The following is an 18381-nucleotide window of genomic DNA, read 5'->3' on the forward strand; positions in this document are numbered from 1 at the left end:
GAGGACTGGGGTGTTAAACTTTCTACCCCCTTCATGTCAACAGCACTGCAGTTTTATAGGTTCAAAACCATGTAGCTTTCCAATGCACTTTCCTGACTTCTTGTTATGTACAGCTTTCCCCAGAATCAAATTTGCTTACCCCATGAAGGGACTAAATTTTCCTCCTGTCTCTGTAGTTCATTGGAGAGGAATTTCTGGGCTTGGCTTTCAGTGGGAAGCACCAGGGAAGGTACTTCTAAGCAACCCTGGTATTCCTCTCATGATTTATGGGTCTTGTTGGAGCCTGCTCTGCATGGTTACCACCTGGCATATACTCCAGTTGGTGTGGAATGGTGCTCCCAGAGGAAGGAAGTGTACCTCCAGGCTTCTATAAAGGGCCAGTTTCCTCTCTGCCTTCCTGGTGACCAAATTTCGAGTGGCACGTGCTCTTTTGTACACAGATTTCACATCAGACACTTGTACACAAGCCTCTTTGGTGTTTTCCATTCGTTCATTCAGAACAGAGTTTGAATGTATTTAGTATACAAATACTATATAAATAGGTTAGTTGCTCATCAAGGACACTGTTCTTCTCTTGTGGCTCTTTCTGCCCATGAGACCTTGGCGCAGATCTGCATCTGCTGACATCGCTGTATGGGGTGGGCCTGGCTACATCCCATCTGTATGAACTGCTTTCCCTTCAGGAGTGTGAGCAGCTGCAGAAGATGTACGGGGGGCAGATTGATGAAAGAACCCTGGAGAAGACCCAGCAGCAGCATATGTTGTACCAGCAGGAGCAGCACCATCAAATTCTCCAGCAACAAATTCAAGTAGGCCTTCCCTCTTTGCTTTCTCCAACTTGTTTGGAGTTTGCTCTCAGGCTGATTTGCCTGTAAATTTTGGAGGAGATCACGCAGGGCAAAGTGGAGTTGAGTTATGCTTATGGTGGATATGTTTGAGTAAAGGTCATCACACCTTTTGATGCACAACAAAAGCATGAATCTCAGTCACAGATAGTTCTTTCTGTTTCTTCTCTTCCTGAGAATAGCCCTGATTAATCTTCCAGCTCACAATTATTTTTCTCCTTTCCCCCATATGTTTTAGGATTCTATCTGCCCCCCTCAGCCTTCTCCACCTCTTCAGGCTGCATGTGAAAATCAGCCAGCCCTCCTCACCCACCAACTCCAGAGGTAATGAGTCATTTTGTTTCATGCCTAAGCCATTGTCTCTAGAGCTTGGTGTCCTTGGCCTGACTCATATGGGAGATACTGACTGACTTTAGCATTTGTCTTGGAAGAACCTATTTGAAAAGCAGAGAAACCAATCTAAATTTCAGCAACCTTCCTAAAATCCTGACTTCCTGTGCTGCTTCATTTTCTTAGCCCCATGAACAAAGTAATCTGACGTTTAATACAGGAGCTCAGACACAGGCCCACAATGACCTGTCTCTTTGTCTTTCTGGTAAAATAAGATGTGGAGAGGTTTTAAGTAGGCTGTGGTGGGTGCTTTTTGTATTTTTTTCTAGCCTGGAGGCTTATCAAAACTAAAAAAGTAGTTTCTGCTTGTGTGTATCGTATGGCTGAAACTAACTTCAAGGTTATATTGTCACCTCAAGAAAATTATTTATCTGGTTTTGTTGTTTTTTAAGGTTAAGGATTCAGCCTTCAAGTCCACCCCCCAACCACCCCAACAACCATCTCTTCAGACAACCCAGTAATAGTCCTCCCCCCATGAACAGTGCCATGATCCAGTCTCACGGTGAGTGGAGGGGCTTAGACTGAACATGGAATGTCATGAAATGAATATGGAAAAAATGAATCTTAGTCTTGAGTGCCACAAGTGGTTGATTTGAATGGCAGAATAACAGTATTTAAAGGTGTCGGCTCTAGAGCCGGACTGCCTTGATGTGAATCCTGTTTCTACCAACTCCTTAGCTGTGAAATTTCAGGTAAGTTACTTAGCTTCTGTGTACCTCAGCTTTCTCAAATGTAAAATAGGGATAAGAATAGTATTTAATTGATAAATATATGTTAAACACTTGGAATAGTCTCTGGCAAAAAATGGTTCTCAATAAAGGTTAACCATTATTGACATTTTTCATAAAACCCCCTCCAATTCTACCAAATAAAAAGCTTAATTGATAAATATATGTTAAACACTTGGAACAGTCTCTGGCAAAAAATGGTTCTCAATAAAGGTTAACCATTATTGACATTTTTCATAAAACCCCCTCCAATTCTACCAAATAAAAAGCTACTACCAGAACCTTCCTTATTGTCATGCCTCCGATTGGTTATCCATTGTCCTTGTGAATCCTCTTTTGTGGGTGTTTAGATGGAGGTGAAGATGAATATACTCTAATTGGTATGGGTCTTCAGAGACCAGCACTCTGAGGGTTTAGTATTCCAAAAAACTGGTAATCTCTTAAGTAGCACCACACAGTCTAGATCTCCTGAAGAGTCTGAATTGGTCGCTTAGCCCTTCCTACTCAGAGTGGGGTTCCCTGACCAACAACATCGTCAGGAAAAATAGAATCTCAGGTTTCATCCCAGACCTGCTGAATCAGAATCTGCATTTTAGCAAGATACCCGGGCCATTTGTATGCACATTAGAGTTTGAGAAGCACTGCCGTAGATCAGAGCTACTCAAAGCATAATCCATGGACCAGCTTTCAGGGCAACTTATTGGAAATACAACTTTTTGGGGCCCCACCTTCACCTACTAAATCAGAATTCTGTAGGTAGGGCCCAGAATCTGTATTTTAACAAGTCCTCCAGTTGAGCCTTATGCATACCAAAGTTCGAGAAGCACTGCTCTAGTTGGTATCCAGTTTGAATATCCTCATTGGCTCCCATTACTTCCAACTGGCAGGTAACCTGGGCATTCAGTCACTCTGAGGTTCCTTTCTCTCCAGGTGCTGCGTCTCCCTCCCAGTTTCAAGGCTTACCCTCCCGCAGTGCAGTCTTCCAGCAGCAGCCTGAGAACTGTTCCCCTCCTCCCAATGTGGCACTAACCTGCTTGGGCCTACAGCAGTCTACCCAGTCACAGCAGGTGACCATCCAAGTACAGGAGCCTGTTGACATGCTCAGCAACATGCCTGGGACAGCTGCAGGCTCTGCTGGGCGGGGCATCTCCATCAGCCCCAGTGCCAGTCAGATTCAGATGCAGCACCGTACCAACCTGATGGCCACCTTCAGCTACGGGCACCGACCCTTGTCCAAGCAGCTGAGTGCTGACAGTGCAGAAGCCCACAGGTAAGGCTGCCTAAAGTCACCCAGCCATTTATTCAGGCACTCCAGGTGAGAGGAGGCCCCTTAGCAGGGCGAGAGAGGAGGGGGGAAGAAGAATGAGTCTGACTGGGCTGTGCTCATTTCACCTTTTCTAAAATCAGGGTGGTGGGTTTGGGATGAACTTGAAGCCTATTTATTGACCCAGGATCAAAATGCTGAGACAGAGGAGGAAAATGACAAAGCTACCTTCCTATTTGTCTGCAAAGAGGAAAACAGCCTATTAGAGAATAAAAGTGCCAGTTTCCCTTGTCTGTTCTTATAGGATTCTTTCCCTCTCTGTCACTCTTATTCTAAGAGATTGGTCCTTGTTAATAGCTCAAGTGATGTTGTAAAATAGGCCAAGTTGCTACCTTCAAGCTAGAGCTGGATCTGTTAAATACAGTGCCCTAGGTGTCTTGGAAGTTACTGGATAAGTGAGTGTGGGGATGAGTAGGGTTGGTACATACACCCCAATCTTCCCTGTCGCGCCACAGTTCTCTGTTCCACTGGGGGCTCCCTACTGAGGAAGAGTAGTAGCTATTCCCTAGGGGAGTCTAGCGGACTTGTTACGTGGATACCTGGTACTCACTCCCTTTTGTGTCTGCAGCTTGAACGTGAATCGGTTCTCCCCTGCTAACTACGACCAGGCGCATTTACACCCCCATCTGTTTTCGGACCAGTCCCGGGGTTCCCCCAGCAGCTACAGCCCTTCAACAGGAGTGGGGTTCCCTCCAACCCAAGCCCTGAAAGTCCCTCCACATGACCAATTCCCCACCTTCCCTCCCAGTGCACATCAGCAGCCAACGCACTATACCACGTCGGCACTACAGCAGGCCCTGCTGTCCCCCACACCGCCGGATTACACAAGACACCAGCAGGTACCCCACATCCTTCAAGGACTGCTGTCTCCCCGACATTCGCTCACTGGCCATTCGGACATTCGGCTGCCCCCAGCAGAGTTTGCACAGCTCATTAAAAGGCAGCAGCAGCAGCGACAGCAGCAGCAGCAGCAGCAGCAGCAGCAGCAAGAGTACCAAGAATTATTCAGGCATATGAACCAGGGGGATGCTGGGAGTCTGACTGCCAATCTTGGGGGACAGAGTATGACAGAGCGCCAGGCTTTAGCGTATCAAAATGCTGACTCGTACCACCACCACCATACCAGCCCCCAGCATCTTCTACAAATCAGGGCGCAAGAATGTATCTCCCAGGTTTCCTCACCCACCCCGACCCATGGTTATGCTCACCAGCCGACACTCATGCATTCAGAGAGCATGGAAGAGGAGTGCTCGTGTGAGGGGGCCAAGGATGGCTTTCCAGACAGGAAGAGTTCAAATACATTGACCAAAGGTTGCCATGACAGCCCCCTGCTCTTGAGTACTGGCGGACCTGGGGACCCTGAATCTTTACTAGGAACTGTGAGTCATATACAGGAATTGGGCATACATCCGTACCGACATCAGCCAACTGCTGCTTTCAGTAGAAATAAGGTGTCCAGCCGAGGTAAGAGTCCCTTCAAAGTAAAAGTCCTTGGCCAAGCTGCCCTAATTCAATTAACTCAGTAATGTTATCTTTTTTCAGCTGGTACTCTTGTGTTCCTAAGGGAAAAGGAATTCCTGAGAAGACCTTCAGGATCATTTTGGGGAGAAGCATGTAGGAAGTGGGTGTTGGTGGGTAAGGGGTCTATTTTCAAAATTAAAAGATAGTGATAGAAAATTAACACTTAGTACAGTCAGTAAGATTATGAAGATTAAAACATGCATATATGTGTTTTGGTTTATACATGATGTTTGTGTGTGTGTGTGTGTGTGTGTGTGACAGAGAGAAGCATTTGATAATCCGAATGTATGGTATAAATAATATGAAGTATTATTATTACTCTGATCATTTGATTAATAAGCTAAATACAGAATATTATAGCATCATAAGGGGCCTCATGTCATTTCATTTTGAATAACTTTATAATTAATGAGTACATTCATTTTCATTCTGAAGGAGATTAGGATTACCATCAGTAAGTTATACTCAGAAATCATAGCATTCATCCTAGACAAAATCTGGATTGATGTCGAACCCATCATCATAGATCTTGAAAAATGAGTTTATCTATAAAATATACAACCCTGAAACTGAACATTTCTTCCATTCTTCCCTTCTTGGAGCTACCTGCATCTCCTGCCCTATTCTTTAAAGTCAGCACACAAAACTCAACTCGTAGGGGAATTAGGTCCTATAGCACAGTGCAGGATAGAAGACCTTACTCTAAATCAGTTTATGTGAAGAAGACTTGATGCCTTCAGGTGTCCTCATTAAGCACTGATAGGGAGGGATGTGTGATTGCATAAAACGCCAGTTAAATCCTAGGCTTTTGAACAGATGGGTGCCGTCCATTTTGGAGGTCTGTACCAGTGAGACACATTGCGTCCACTTGTGGCTGCTGTATTTTTAGGTGGACATGGGTTGATGGGAGGTTTCAGAACCAGACCATATGTGGAATGGCTGACAGACCTGGGGATGTTTAGGCTTGGGGGGAAAAAACTAAGGAAACCACCATACGTGTTAGATAGAAGAAAGGATTAGACTTTTCTGGGTTCATATTATGGAGCAGAACCAAGATCAGGATAGAAGTTGCAGCAAATTTCAAGTCCTGTGGAAGACCTGTATAAGAGCTTTCTAGAATAGACTGCTTCAGCAGCCTGAGAGCTTCCTGTGGCTGAGAGTAGTCTAGCAGAGGCAGGTTGGTGGTATCAGGGATGCTGTGGAAAAGCTTCCTGTGTGAATGAAAGCTTTCACCAGATTAGCATACTATAGTTGGCGTAAAAAGGCGTATAGCGAACATTTCTCTAGTGCTTTCCATGTGCCAAACACCAAATACTATTCACGTATAAATTCATTTAATCCTCACAACAACCACATAAGGTAGTAACTCTTGTTATTCCTATTTTACCAATGAGACAACTGAGGCACAGGTGAAGTAATTTGCCCCCAAGGTTAACAGCTAGTAAGTGGCAGTGGAAGCCCAGAGTTATTCATTTCACTCCAGCAGATGCTTACTGAGTGTGTCCTGGGTGTGCAAGTCCCTGAGGAGAGAGCAAGGCTGGAGCAAATTGTGTACACTCCTTGCTCCCCCTACCCTGGATTGCTGTGTATTAAAACACTTTTTGAAATAGGTTTCTTCAAAAATTCTTCTGATTTCTCTTTACTTTTCCCTCCTGTGAGACACCCATGTACAGAAAGCCTGGAGGGCCCGAATTCGCCTGTGTCCCATAATTGTCAGAGGAACCTCCCTTTCGGCAGACTTGGGGTCTATTTAGTACCTAAAGTAAGGCAGAATGTGGTTGGTACAAGTCCTGTGGGAGCACAGAGGAGGCAGAGATTAGTTCTCAATCAGAGGAATAGGGTAGGTTTCAGCAGTAAGTGGCGTTTGAGTTGGGTCTTGGTGGATGAAGAGAATTTTGCCATTTGGATTTAGGGGAGAAGCCTGAGGAAAGACCAGTGGGTGCGAATGTCTCAGGGATATTTTGGTGAGAAGGCAAGCAGGCTTGGTTGGTTTGAGTGTAGTGTACATGAAGGAATTAGTAAAAGTTAGGGGCAGTGGTTTTCTGAATCCTGAGTTTGGTCTAGATCCAGCTGCAATGTGCCGCAAGAATCGTGGCTCACTGCTCAATTTTCCTGGCAGTTATCAGTACACGGACCTGTCAGTCAGTCTGTGTCGTACCCCTTTTTGTCAGTCTCAGGCCTTTACTTCAGGCCGAAACTTCATGGTTATGATTCTTTTGACAAATCTCTCCTGCTTCTTCCCCTAGCTGAGTTACTGTCATTACTTCTCTCTCTCTTCCTTCTCCCAGCCTTCTTACATCCACCACCATCACCGCCATTATCCTCTACAGAATCTCTTCTGGTTTCTGGAAGAATCGGGTCATAGTATATCCCTACAGGTTTCAGCTCAAAACTACCCTGTCCTTGTTGCCTCGTTATAATTTTTGCCAGTGTCTTCCCCCAAAGTCCTCTTTTTTCTTGAATCTTTTTTTCCTGACCTTTGATATGAGCTTTTCTAGAAGCTGTACTCTTAGCTCCTGCCTTTCTTGCTAATGTGTTGTAGAGATTATTTTTCCTTCTTTCTACCCAGTTTACTCTAAATGTACTCTTTAATTTAGCTACAGAATATGCTTTTTTGTTGCTTGAATACTATGCACCTTACCTCTTTCTAACATCTACTCCTATTTTGTGACTTTTGAGACCACATATATAATCATCTTTAATGAATAAAGCCTCAAGTTTATAACTATGTGAATTTAGAATCCAGTATAGTAAAATAATGCAATAGAGAAATTAATGGCCTGGGGAAGCCCGATACTGCTTCCCCGATTTTAACTAACGAGTTAAAATCCCTTTGGGGATGTACATCGTGCTTAAAACAATGTCTTATCCTGAGGCATCCCTGTTGTCCTTACCTTCAGTGACTGAGCTTGCTCTGTGACCATGGGCCTGGTGTATGATCTGCCCTCCCTTTCTTCATCTGTGTAATGAGATATCTGGGCTAAGTGCCCCCTAAGAGGAGGAGAAAGGAACTCATGTCTTTAGTATGTTTGCTGCATGCTTGGTGCTTTCGACTTAGTTACTCATTTATTTCTCACAGCCACCTTGGGACATATATGCTATAATCCCTTTTACAGTAGATACCAAGGCTCCACAATCTCTTCCTGCTTTAACCTGACATGATTCTATTCTTTTAAAATCTTGAGAGCTCACGGTTTTACAATACCAAAGAATCATTGGATAGTTTGCTATCACTTTTGCCAAGAGAGGGTTATAATGCTATACTCCCCAACAACCCCCCTTTGCAGGCCAACAGGGGAAGCTCACCCTTGTTTATCTCTTTGGATGGGGAGGAATGCCTGCAGTTTCCTTTAATGATAACCTCCATCTCTGTGTAGTTTCACACTAGTCCCAAAACACTTCATCTGTTATTTCCATGATAGAGCAAAGTCAACAAAATTTATTGAATGACTGGGTTGCACAAGACTCTATTGTCGGTGCTGTGGGGAATGCGGGGATGAAAAGATAAAGAACCTGCCCTCAGAGACCTTACACTCCACTGGGGGAAAGGAAGACAAGCTCATAAACATGAATGCTATGTAATGAGTGCTGTAAGAGGTATAATTATAGAGAGTAGAGCTACTGTGATCTTTCTAAAATTTTGTAAAAGTAGATGAACAGGGATCACTGGCATTAGTCAAGGAAAATTAAGTGCCGTCATATCAGTGTCCATGATTACCTATTTCCTTTATGGCTGTTTGCCACCAATCAGTGGGGCCAGGCACTGCCAGAGCACTGAGCAGGCAGCATGCCAAAGGTTTCTTTCAAATGTGTGGAAGTTAAAGGGCTATCCATGCCCCACCTGCCTATAATCTCCCTATCTGCTACTCTAGAAGTAGAAATAAGGTTTATCTTCCTTCTATAGTATTACACACACTTGATTTTTTTCACTTGGCAAATAAATAAGTACAACAGCATAACCAGTTTACACGGTGAGATTACCAACTTAAACTCACACAGAAAACCGCGTCCTCTTCTCCGAGCCTGGTCAGCTGCAGCAATATTAAAGGACCTCAGGCCTCATAGAGGGGTGAAATGATGACACACTGGGAGGGTCTGCCCCTCAGGATCTTGAAGAGGTATATACACGCATCTCGTTTCTCTCATTTTCTCTTAAAACCCAGTAAATGAGTAAGGACAAGTCAACATTGATAGATTCAATAGAGAGTTGTGCAAGCTGCCCCAGAGTTCCCTGGCCAGGTGGGTGGTGTGCATTGTGTCCATTTGTGAATTTTTTCTTGTTGTTGTCAGAGGATCATCCTCCCTTCAGTATGCTCCCGGCTCTGCTTTGGTAAATACCCAAGAACACTCCTCTCAGCAGTCTTCTTCCCCCATTATTTATATATCCTTTGGTGAGCTTGACAATTCCTGTGGCTGCTGAATTGGCGTAAAGGATGCCAAAGATTTGAGCCTAATTTTCATGTCCCTTGGTCAGTGGGTTAGTCTACTCATACCCCCCTAACCTTGTCTGTGGGTCTCATCTATAGAGTGTCACAAAAGACTTCTCAACTCAGGAGTCAAGATTCTTACTAAAAATACTTGCGTAGTCTTTGACAATTTTGGAAAGACGCTTTCACATGTGTTGTCTTTTGAGCCCCAGACAACCCTCATTTTTCAGATAGGGAAGCTAAGGTTAGGAGAAATTAAATGACTTACCCAAGTTCAGACACCCTGTTGGTGATGGGGCTGGATCCTGACTTCAAGTTTTCTGATTCCCTAGTCTTATATTCTTTCCTTTATGCCTCCTTGTCTCCCATTCTACACCTTCCAAGTATATCTGCCAAACAGAAGGTGCTAGCCCTTCCAGATCTTTGACCTATGGATTACATTGAAACTTGAGCAGACAGAACCCTGGTTTATTACCCAACTCATATAAATAAGCTTCTTTTTCATCTAGTTCTTAACTTGCATTGGTCCCTCCTAAACCAGAGACTTCTTCTCTGGAAATTAAAGTTTCAGTAACTCATTTGTTCACTAACAAATGGGTAAATTGTCCCCATAATTCTGGAAGTAGGGTTCTGTGATAAAAATCAGTTTGTTTGTTTGTTTTTGTCAGCTGGCTCAGTATGTCCTTATCCACTCAGAAATAACATCGCTGAGATGGGTATCAGTCTTGACTAACTCTTACAGTGTACCAAGTTCTAGTCAGTACTTTACATACCTGTGGAGGAAGTCCTGTCTTACAGATAAAGAGACTGAGACCTAGTGAAGTCAGGTAACTTGCCCAAGATCTCACTCAGCAGGAATCCTGGGATCCATGCCCAGGTCTTCGTGACCCCAGAGCTTGTGCTCATGAGCTCTGGCTGCAGAGTCAAGAAGGCTCATCAAATGATTTGTGAAGCAGTAGCTTGCTCTGTCTTGCTGGCACTTTCAGGTGTGTTGGCACCAGGCCTGAAGGCTGGGAAGAGAGCTGACAAAGGAGGACAGGATCCATGTGACCTTCCCAAAGGCAGGCCCAGAAGAGGGGTGGGTGTTTGGATTTGGAGAAAGCCCATTCTCAGGAATAAAAATAAATTCAAAAAAAGAGAGAGAGAAAGGAGACAGCATACATATCAAACACACACACACATTGAGCCCTCTAGAAGAAGTGGGAAGGAGCTAAATATCAAGAACCAGGACTGTATGTATACATTTTGTTAGCTTTGTCCCTTCCTCATGTTTGATAATGATCCTTTAAAAATCTTTAAACAGGGCCGGCCCCATGGCTTAGTGGTTAAGTGTGCGCGCTCTGCTACCGGTGGCCCGGATTCGGATCCCGGGCGCGCACCAACACACTGCTTGTCCAGCCATGCTGAGGCTGCGTCCCACATACAGCAACTAGAAGGATGTGCAACTATGACATACAACTATCTATCTACTGGGGCTTTGGGGGAAAAAATGGAGGCTTTGGAGGAGAATTGGCAATAGATGTTAGCTCAGAGCCGGTCTTCCTCAGCAAAAAGAGGAGGATTAGCACGGATGTTAGCTCAGGGCTGATCTTCCTCACACACACACAAAAAAATCTTTAAACAGGAGAGGTGTCATGTTTGTCTTTATGGGGAGCAAGGGGGTGCAACTGATGAGATTTGCATCCAGCATTATTATCCAGAAAAAAAGAATTGAGTAGATGGTGTTAGCTATCAAAGAAGAGCATATAGGCATTAGAAAATACTTTGAGAAAGTAAAAAGCAGCTACTTGTGTTGCTTCTTGGGAAAGCAGACCAGAGAGCCAGTTCCTTGCTCCACAGAGCCAGTGTTGCATCACTTCCTGCCAGTGGTTTTTGTTTGGCCCTGGGGCCAGCAGATGAGCAGTGCCCACTGAGAGGAATTGGGCTAGGTAGGTAGAATGGGCGAGATAGTCCCACAAAGCAAGTCTTGGTATAGACTTTTTTGTCTTCTCTCTGCTGGCTTTTAGCTTTCAGTAGCAAAAGAGTTGCCTTCTGGCTGGTCCTTTGGCCTCTTTGCTCAGAGAACTTTCAAAGAATTTCTCACTTACCTTTATCTTTGGTAGTTGGGAAACTTTCCCCCTCTCCTTTTTCTCCAGAATGTTTGCATTCCCAACAACATGCATGTCAGTTAATTCCCCTCCCTTCCCTTCCTACCTCAGCCCCTAAGCCCAGGCCTCACCTTGATCATTATAGGAGACCATTTGAATATAGAGACCTGAAACCCTTTACCCAATACTCAAGCAGTACATTTTGCTTTCATTATTCAAATAGATGTTGGAATGGGCTAATTAGCATTAGGGTTGTGTTTCCTATTAAAATCATTTTTAAAACCTGGTTTTGCCAAGGTCCAGTTCATCAGGAGATAAGCCCAGTAGTTGCCAGGAGCTTTAACTCAAAAAAACCAGCCAAGCAAGCAAAACATATGTTCACATCCCAGGCTGTTAAGGACTGGAGCCAAAAGTGCTACCAGGAGGATCCTGTCAACCTAGGTGTGTTATTCTTGACCATCCTTGGTCAGGAAGAAATATTCACTCCTCTTGAACTCCTATTTCTCTCCAAAATCCAGTCCATAGGGTTGCATGACTCTGACCAATATTATACTTAGTAACCAGTATTAAGAGAGCATTTATTAATTTCAGTTAAAGAGATAATTATTAAATACTGAGTATAGGGCAATGTTCTGGAACACTGAAGGCTCACAGACATGTGTAAGATACAATTCTTGTTCTCAAAGAACTTACAGTCTAATATGAATGATTAAGAGAAGTACACAATTGAACATTGTACCAGGAATAATGTTAGAGTAATCAGAGTCCAGTAAAGTCTTCTGACATTTAAAGAAAGAAAAGATAGAGGAAGATGGCCACGGTTGTCAGCTCAGGGCCCATCTTCCTCGAGGAAAAAAGGGGAGGATTGGCATCAGATGTTAGCTCAGGGCTGGTCCTCCTCACAAAAAAAACAAAACAAAAACAAACAAAAAAAAAAACAAAGAAAAGATTTATTTCTATTTGAAAGGGAAATTTCATAAAGATGAAAACCTTTGAGGTGGACCTAGAAGGATGAGTTGATTTGGATTGGCAGGAATGGAAGTAGAAGAATCAAGCATTTCGGGAGAGGGAACAGTGAGAGCAAAAGCACAGAATTGTGAATGGGTAGGAAGAGCTAAGTGGTCCCATTTGACTAGAGCTTAAAATATAGGGGAGAGTAGTGTGAGGTACTCATTGGAAGGTAGGCTGGGGCCCTGCTGTGAAAATGAAGTGTTTGGGCTCGCTATAGAAAGATTAATCTTTGTAGGGTAGTGGTGGAAGGATGGTTAGGAGGCTATTGTAGTAATCCAGGCAAGAGGTAATAGGGCTTCAGTGGAAGCAGTGAGATTGGAATGAAAGGGACTGAAGTGACCAGTATTGCGGAGGTAGATTCTTTAAACTTAAGGTGATGTGGAACCAGAAGTAAGGAATCAACAGGGACCCTACGAGCTCACACCCAGAAGATTAGGAAAATAGACACCCAAACAAGGATGTCTGAAAGGTGCTGTTTGTGAGGGAAGTCGATGAGTTTGGAATTGGACATGTTAAGTGTTAGATGTTGGTTAGCTATCCAGGGAAAGATATGTAGTAAATAGTTGGAATTATGGATCTGGAGCTTAAAAGAGCATTTCAGTAATTCCTTACATAGAGGCAATATAGTTGAAGCCATGAAAATACATGATATTGCCAAAGTGTGGGAAGAGAGAGTAGATCAAGGATAGAAATGTAAAGGATGCTTGCTTGTAAAGAGTGGAGGAGCCATGAAAGGAGTTGGGAGCAGTAGTTTGAGAAGTAGAGGAGAGTAGCAGGATGGTACACTGAGATGGAAGCCAAGGAAGGAGAGAAAAAGCATCCACAGAATGGAGGCCTCCTAGGCTAGAGGTTCCTGAAAGCTCCAAGAGTGATTTTTATGTGCGTCTAGGTTTGGGAACATAGCACTGTCAAGTCAACAGAGAAATGAAGAAAAAAGGAAAGGTTCACTGTGATCCAGCCAACCGCTGATCTGTGGGATTTTTCTCTTAAGGGTATGATGCCTTCATAAAGAGGCTCATATTCACTGGAGGACTTAGGGTTGGCCATCTGCTCCAGGCTCCTCTAAGCGCCATCACCAGCCAGCTGAGGATTAGCAGATAGTGCACATGTGGTCTTCACCCTTGCTTATCGTCCCCTGCAAGACATTTCTTTGATGGGAGTTGACAGTGTGGAGAGAAACTCTAGGTCTGCTGACCCTGTTTTGCTCTGTCTCCTCAGAGTCTGTCATAGGGAACTGCATGGATAGAAGTTCTCCAGGACAAGCAATGGGGCTGCCAGATCACAATGGACTTGGGTACCCAACACGCCCCTCAGTCAATGAGCACCACAGGCCCCGGACCCTCCAGAGACACCACACGATTCAGAACAGCGATGATGCTTACGTATGTTGGTCTCCTCCTGCTTCTACGAGGTGGGATCCTACCAGTCCCAACCTTGAAAACAGAACTTAGTAATGTGGGGTAGCATCTACTCCTCCATTCTTCTCAACCGGAGTCCAGCACCTCTGGGAACTATGGGAGCATGTCTTCGGACAACCCTAACAGACCAGTCCCTAACTCCAGTAGAATCTATACCCCAAATTTTAGACTGAGGAATCAAGGGTAGTTATCATCTGTTCCCTCTAGTCTTAGTTATTGAACTTCTCCCCAAACAGTCTAAACTCAAGCCCCAGCAAGTGAACCCTTAGGCTCTTAGTTAGGTTTCTGGTAGCTACATTGAACTTATTCAGATAAAGGGAGCTAGTCTGGCTCAGCAAAGCTTCATTTTCCTGCAGCAGACTCTTAGGGCAGCACTGCCTAATACAGTAGCAACTAGCCACATGTAGCTATTCAAATTTAAATGTACAGATCTTCCTTGACTTATGATGGGGCTACATCCCGAGAAACCCATTGTAAGCTGAAAATATCCTAAGTCGAAAATGCATTGAATACGCCTAACCTACTGAACACCGTGGCTTAGCCTAGATTACCTTAAAAGTGCTCAAAACACTTACAGTAGTCTACAGTTAGGCAAAATCGTCTCACACAAAGCCTATTTTATAATAAAGTGTTGAATATCTCATGTAATTTATTGAATACTATGCTGAAACAGAATGGTTGTCTGGGTACAGAATGGGGGTCAGTGTCTCGGTTGTTCACCCTCGTGATCGCGGGGCTTACTGGGAGCTGCGGCTGCTGCCCCTGCCCAGCATCACGAGAGAGGATTGTACCGCATATCACCAGCCCAGGAAATGATCAAAATGCAAAATCTGAAGTATGGTTTCTACTGAAGTCCTACTGCTTTCGCACCATTGTAAAGTTGAAAAATTGTAAGTCGAACCATCGTTAAGTCGGAAACTGTCTGTAAAATAAAACGAAATAAAATAAAAAATTTAGTTCCTCCGTCACACTAGTCACATTACGAGTGCTCGGTACCCACTGTGGCTAGTGGCTAGTGGCTCTGTATTGGACAGGGCAGATAAAGAATATTTCCCTCCTCATAGAGAGTGCTATTGGACACTGGTGTCCTAACACAGACTCCTAGTGGTGATAGTGTGACGGGGATAGGTCAGAAATAGGGTTTTGGAAGGCGGTGTAGGTGTCAAGGGCATCTGACCACCAGCTGAGATTCACCACGCCCTCCTCCACCCCTACCCGCTCTGTGGGGGAAAGCTGAGGCAGCTTCCCACACTCTTGCCACTGCAGCATCCCCCTTTGGGTGGCACTGCAGAGGAAGGGAGTCTGGATGGTACTGCTTGGGAGTGATGCCTGGGACTGTTCTTTCCCTGGGCTGTTAGAGGGAACAGCTATCTCTAAGGGTCACCTGGCAGTGGCACATTGTCTGGTGTCCTTACTTCTTCTCCTAATGTTGTCTGCAGGTGCAGCTGGATAACTTGCCAGGAATGAGTCTCGTGGCTGGGAAAGCACTTAGTTCTGCCCGGATGTCGGATGCAGTTCTCAGTCAGTCCTCGCTCATGGGGAGTCAGCAGTTTCAGGATGGGGAAAATGAGGGTAAGGGGCCTTACACGTGGGGCACCCTGGAGAAGTTCCTGGAGGGCCCCACCCCCATCTTCACCAGTGACTGCTCCCCTCTGCTGTATAAAGAGTTTATGGGAAGGCAGAGGCACAGCATCCCCATGGGGTTCTGGACACAAAACCCTTCCCCACTTCTCTTCCCCCGAATGTGGGTGCCTGAAGGAGCATGTCTTCTGGTTGAGAGCAGGGGTGTCACATTTCTGTTTGTGATGCTTTGTGAAGATAGTCCTTTAATAACTGTTTTTCTGGTTCTGATGAGAAGCATTGTGTTCTAATGGAATATTTCTACCTCTCCTTAGAACCAAGAAAGGGAAGGTGTCTTAATAAATATGAAGCATAGCCCTGGAAATGGCCAGGTCTGCAGTAAATTGTGACTGCACCCTTTACAGGCTCCACAGGCAAGGAGCTTAACCTTTCTGAGGCTTGAGGTTGTCCTCTGTAAAGTGGCAGAAATAGTAGAGCCTATATCCTAGACCGTGCTGTGACATTAACTGGCTTAGTGAGTTTAAAGTGCTTAGAACAATGCCTGGAACACAGAGAGTTCCCGGTAATCAGTGTCTGCTAGCGGTAAAGTTGTCTTCTCCCCTAAAGAGCTAAGTCTTTCAGAAGGAGTGGTGGTTGTCTTCTCTCACACTACCATAGTTGATAGTGCTTGATGGTGGGAAACAGTGAAGGAAAAGGGAACAATGAAACACTTAGAGACTATAGGAAGAATCCTGGCCCCCACCCCAAAGTCACTAAACACACTGAGGGCCTGTTACGAGCCCGGATTTGGGTCTGGGAGTCAGCTACAGGGTGCTCAGACTTCTCTTCCTCCTCTCTCTCCTTTGCCCACCTTCCCTCCTAGCTCCCTGCAAATCTCACATGTTCTTTCTGGTCGTGCAGAATGCGGGGAGAGTCTAGGAGGTCATGAGAACTCAGACCTGACTGATGGCAGCCAGCATTTAAACTCCTCTTGCTATCCATCAACGTGTATTACAGACATTCTGCTCAGCTACAAGCACCCCGAGGTCTCCTTCAGCATGGAACAGGCAGGCGTGTAACAGGAAATGGAGAGTGAGTATCACCCTGGCCAGGGCCAGACCAGCCCTTTGGCCCAGTGCCAGCTCCTGATCCTGTCAGGGGATTCCTTGCATGTGTGGTAGCCAGTGAGGTCGACAATGCCACTCTTCTCCTCATGGTCTTTGCATCTTCCTGCTCTTTCATTAAGCACTATGCTAGTGGTTTGGGGGTTTGGGCAGGGGCCATACAGAAGAAATGCTGGCCAGAGTCCCTTGGTTTACTTATGGGGGATAAGGCACGTGTGTTATCGGTGCTGTAGCCTTCACAGAGACCGTCAGTGAGCTACAGCTTCAGAGGACAGAGGGGATCCCTGGCCAGGGTAATAAGGAAAGAAGGCAGTCCTTGAACTCAGTCCTGAAGGATAAAACCCAGCAAGAAAACATGTGCAGCCATATTTTTTAAGGCTGTGCTGTGGCAGAATATCCTAGACAGGGGGAATAGGTGATCAGAGGCCGGTGGTAGAATATGGGTAAATTGACCAGTTTGTCTGGAGTAATGCCTAAAAGTACATAGTATTGGCTCTGTCTTTCAAAACTCTTTGACAGAAAAGACTTGAGGAAAGTTAAGCCATCTGGCAAATCCATATTAGAGCCTCAATATGGCAAACCTCTTAAAATACCTGAGGTAAAGTAAACCAGTTGCATTTATAAAAAAGTTTTCAGTTGAATATTTGAGATGTTCTTTTTGGAGACTAATCCTCCTGTGTGTCTGCTCTGTTGTAGGTTTGTGTACAGCTCGGGAATGAAGAGGTTGACTTTAAACCAACAGTATCTAGCAGCATTGCGCCAAATTGCCGTTGTGTTTCTCTCCACCCAGAGTGTCGTGGCTCCTTTCCTCACGTTTGGTTCATCAGTGTGCTGTTCTTTGGGTTCTGAGGGGGTTTTGCCATGTTTGCTTGTATGACCAAGTCACCAAGGAAATAAACAGGAAATCCATGTTCGCCACTTTTTGTGAAAGCGTATTTGGTGTATTTGAGTTGGTGCTTTGGTTTGCTTTGGTTTGGGTTTTGGTTTGTTTTTGTTTTATTTTGTTTTTTGTTTTGGTTTTGATATGTTTTCTTTTGGAGGTGATTTTCTTTTTTTCTTTCTTTTGTGTCTCTTTTTTTTTTGTTTTTTTCCTTTCTTTTCTTTTTTGAGACAGAAGGGCAAAGCAGTTAGAGTACAGAGGCCAGGGGACCCAGAGCCACTCCTCTCCCAGCTTCCACCCACAGAGCACCCTCCGGGCCTTGCATTGCTCCCCCACAGGAGCAAATTCTAAAGGAGAACATCCTCTGGAATTGTAGTGGCTGGAGAAAGGGAGAGTGGTAGGGGTGATGGCCTCTGGCACTTGGAGAGCAAAAGTGGAACCTGGGGAAGTCTTCAGTGCTGGGATCCACTGAAACATGTCTGGCCCAGCCAAGGTCAGATCAGAACGTTAGCCTGGAGGCTGCAAGTGACCTGGCATTGATGGGGTGCTGGTTAGAGTGTCTCCATGTGAGCCTTCTCTGCTGCATACTCAGCTCCCCTCTTGTAACCTGGAAAGTCGGTTCCCTTTACCATCCTGCTGGTTCTACCCATGGACTGAACCAACCTAACAATGGGGCACTATGCTTTGTGTCACCTTTCATCCTCATTTTATATTGTGCTGTAAAAAGAATTGTCTCCATATATGTATATATATACATATATATATATACACACACACACGTGTATATGTATATCTATGTATGCTTTTCCCTTTCAGCCTCTTTGTCACAAGCAAGAAGAATAAGAGGCTGTCTCGGGTCTTGTCTCTCTCCTAACATTCTCCTCCTCCCTGGGCATCCTCAGCCCCTATTTTAATTCTTGATCATGTAGGAATTGTTTTTGGTAAATGTTGATATTATTATTATTATTGTTATTATTATTAATAAATAAAAACAAAAGGAATTTTTGTTTTAAAGAGAAATGTTTAACCAGATTCTGTTCTATTTGAATTGTGACTTGCACCTTTT

At 44.6% G+C, this 18381-nt stretch overlaps 1 protein-coding gene across 8 annotated transcripts in view; it reads left to right on the top strand.

Moving 5' to 3' along the window:
- SIK3 (SIK family kinase 3) overlaps nt 1–17353 on the top strand; it is a 229515-nt gene extending 212162 nt beyond the window's left edge. For 4 of the 8 annotated variants that reach the window (XM_058545150.1, XM_058545151.1, XM_058545149.1 and 1 more), the window contains 9 exons: nt 684–809; nt 1084–1169; nt 1628–1737; nt 2894–3233; nt 3856–4751; nt 13552–13715; nt 15191–15323; nt 16233–16403; nt 17132–17353. In XM_058545150.1, the coding sequence (XP_058401133.1) occupies nt 684–809; nt 1084–1169; nt 1628–1737; nt 2894–3233; nt 3856–4751; nt 13552–13715; nt 15191–15323; nt 16233–16390 (2013 nt within the window). In that variant the 3' untranslated portion in view covers nt 16391–16403; nt 17132–17353. Of the gene's footprint in view, nt 1–683; nt 810–1083; nt 1170–1627; nt 1738–2893; nt 3234–3855; nt 4752–4829; nt 4923–13551; nt 13716–15190; nt 15324–16232; nt 16404–17131 lie in introns of all 8 variants that reach the window. The other 4 variants (XM_058545155.1, XM_058545153.1, XM_058545152.1 and 1 more) reach the window with 2 other exon arrangements.
- Nucleotides 17354–18381: the final 1028 nt, after the last annotated feature.

This window comes from Diceros bicornis, chromosome 7 (genome assembly GCF_020826845.1).
Source record: "Diceros bicornis minor isolate mBicDic1 chromosome 7, mDicBic1.mat.cur, whole genome shotgun sequence".
NCBI lineage: Eukaryota > Metazoa > Chordata > Mammalia > Perissodactyla > Rhinocerotidae > Diceros > Diceros bicornis.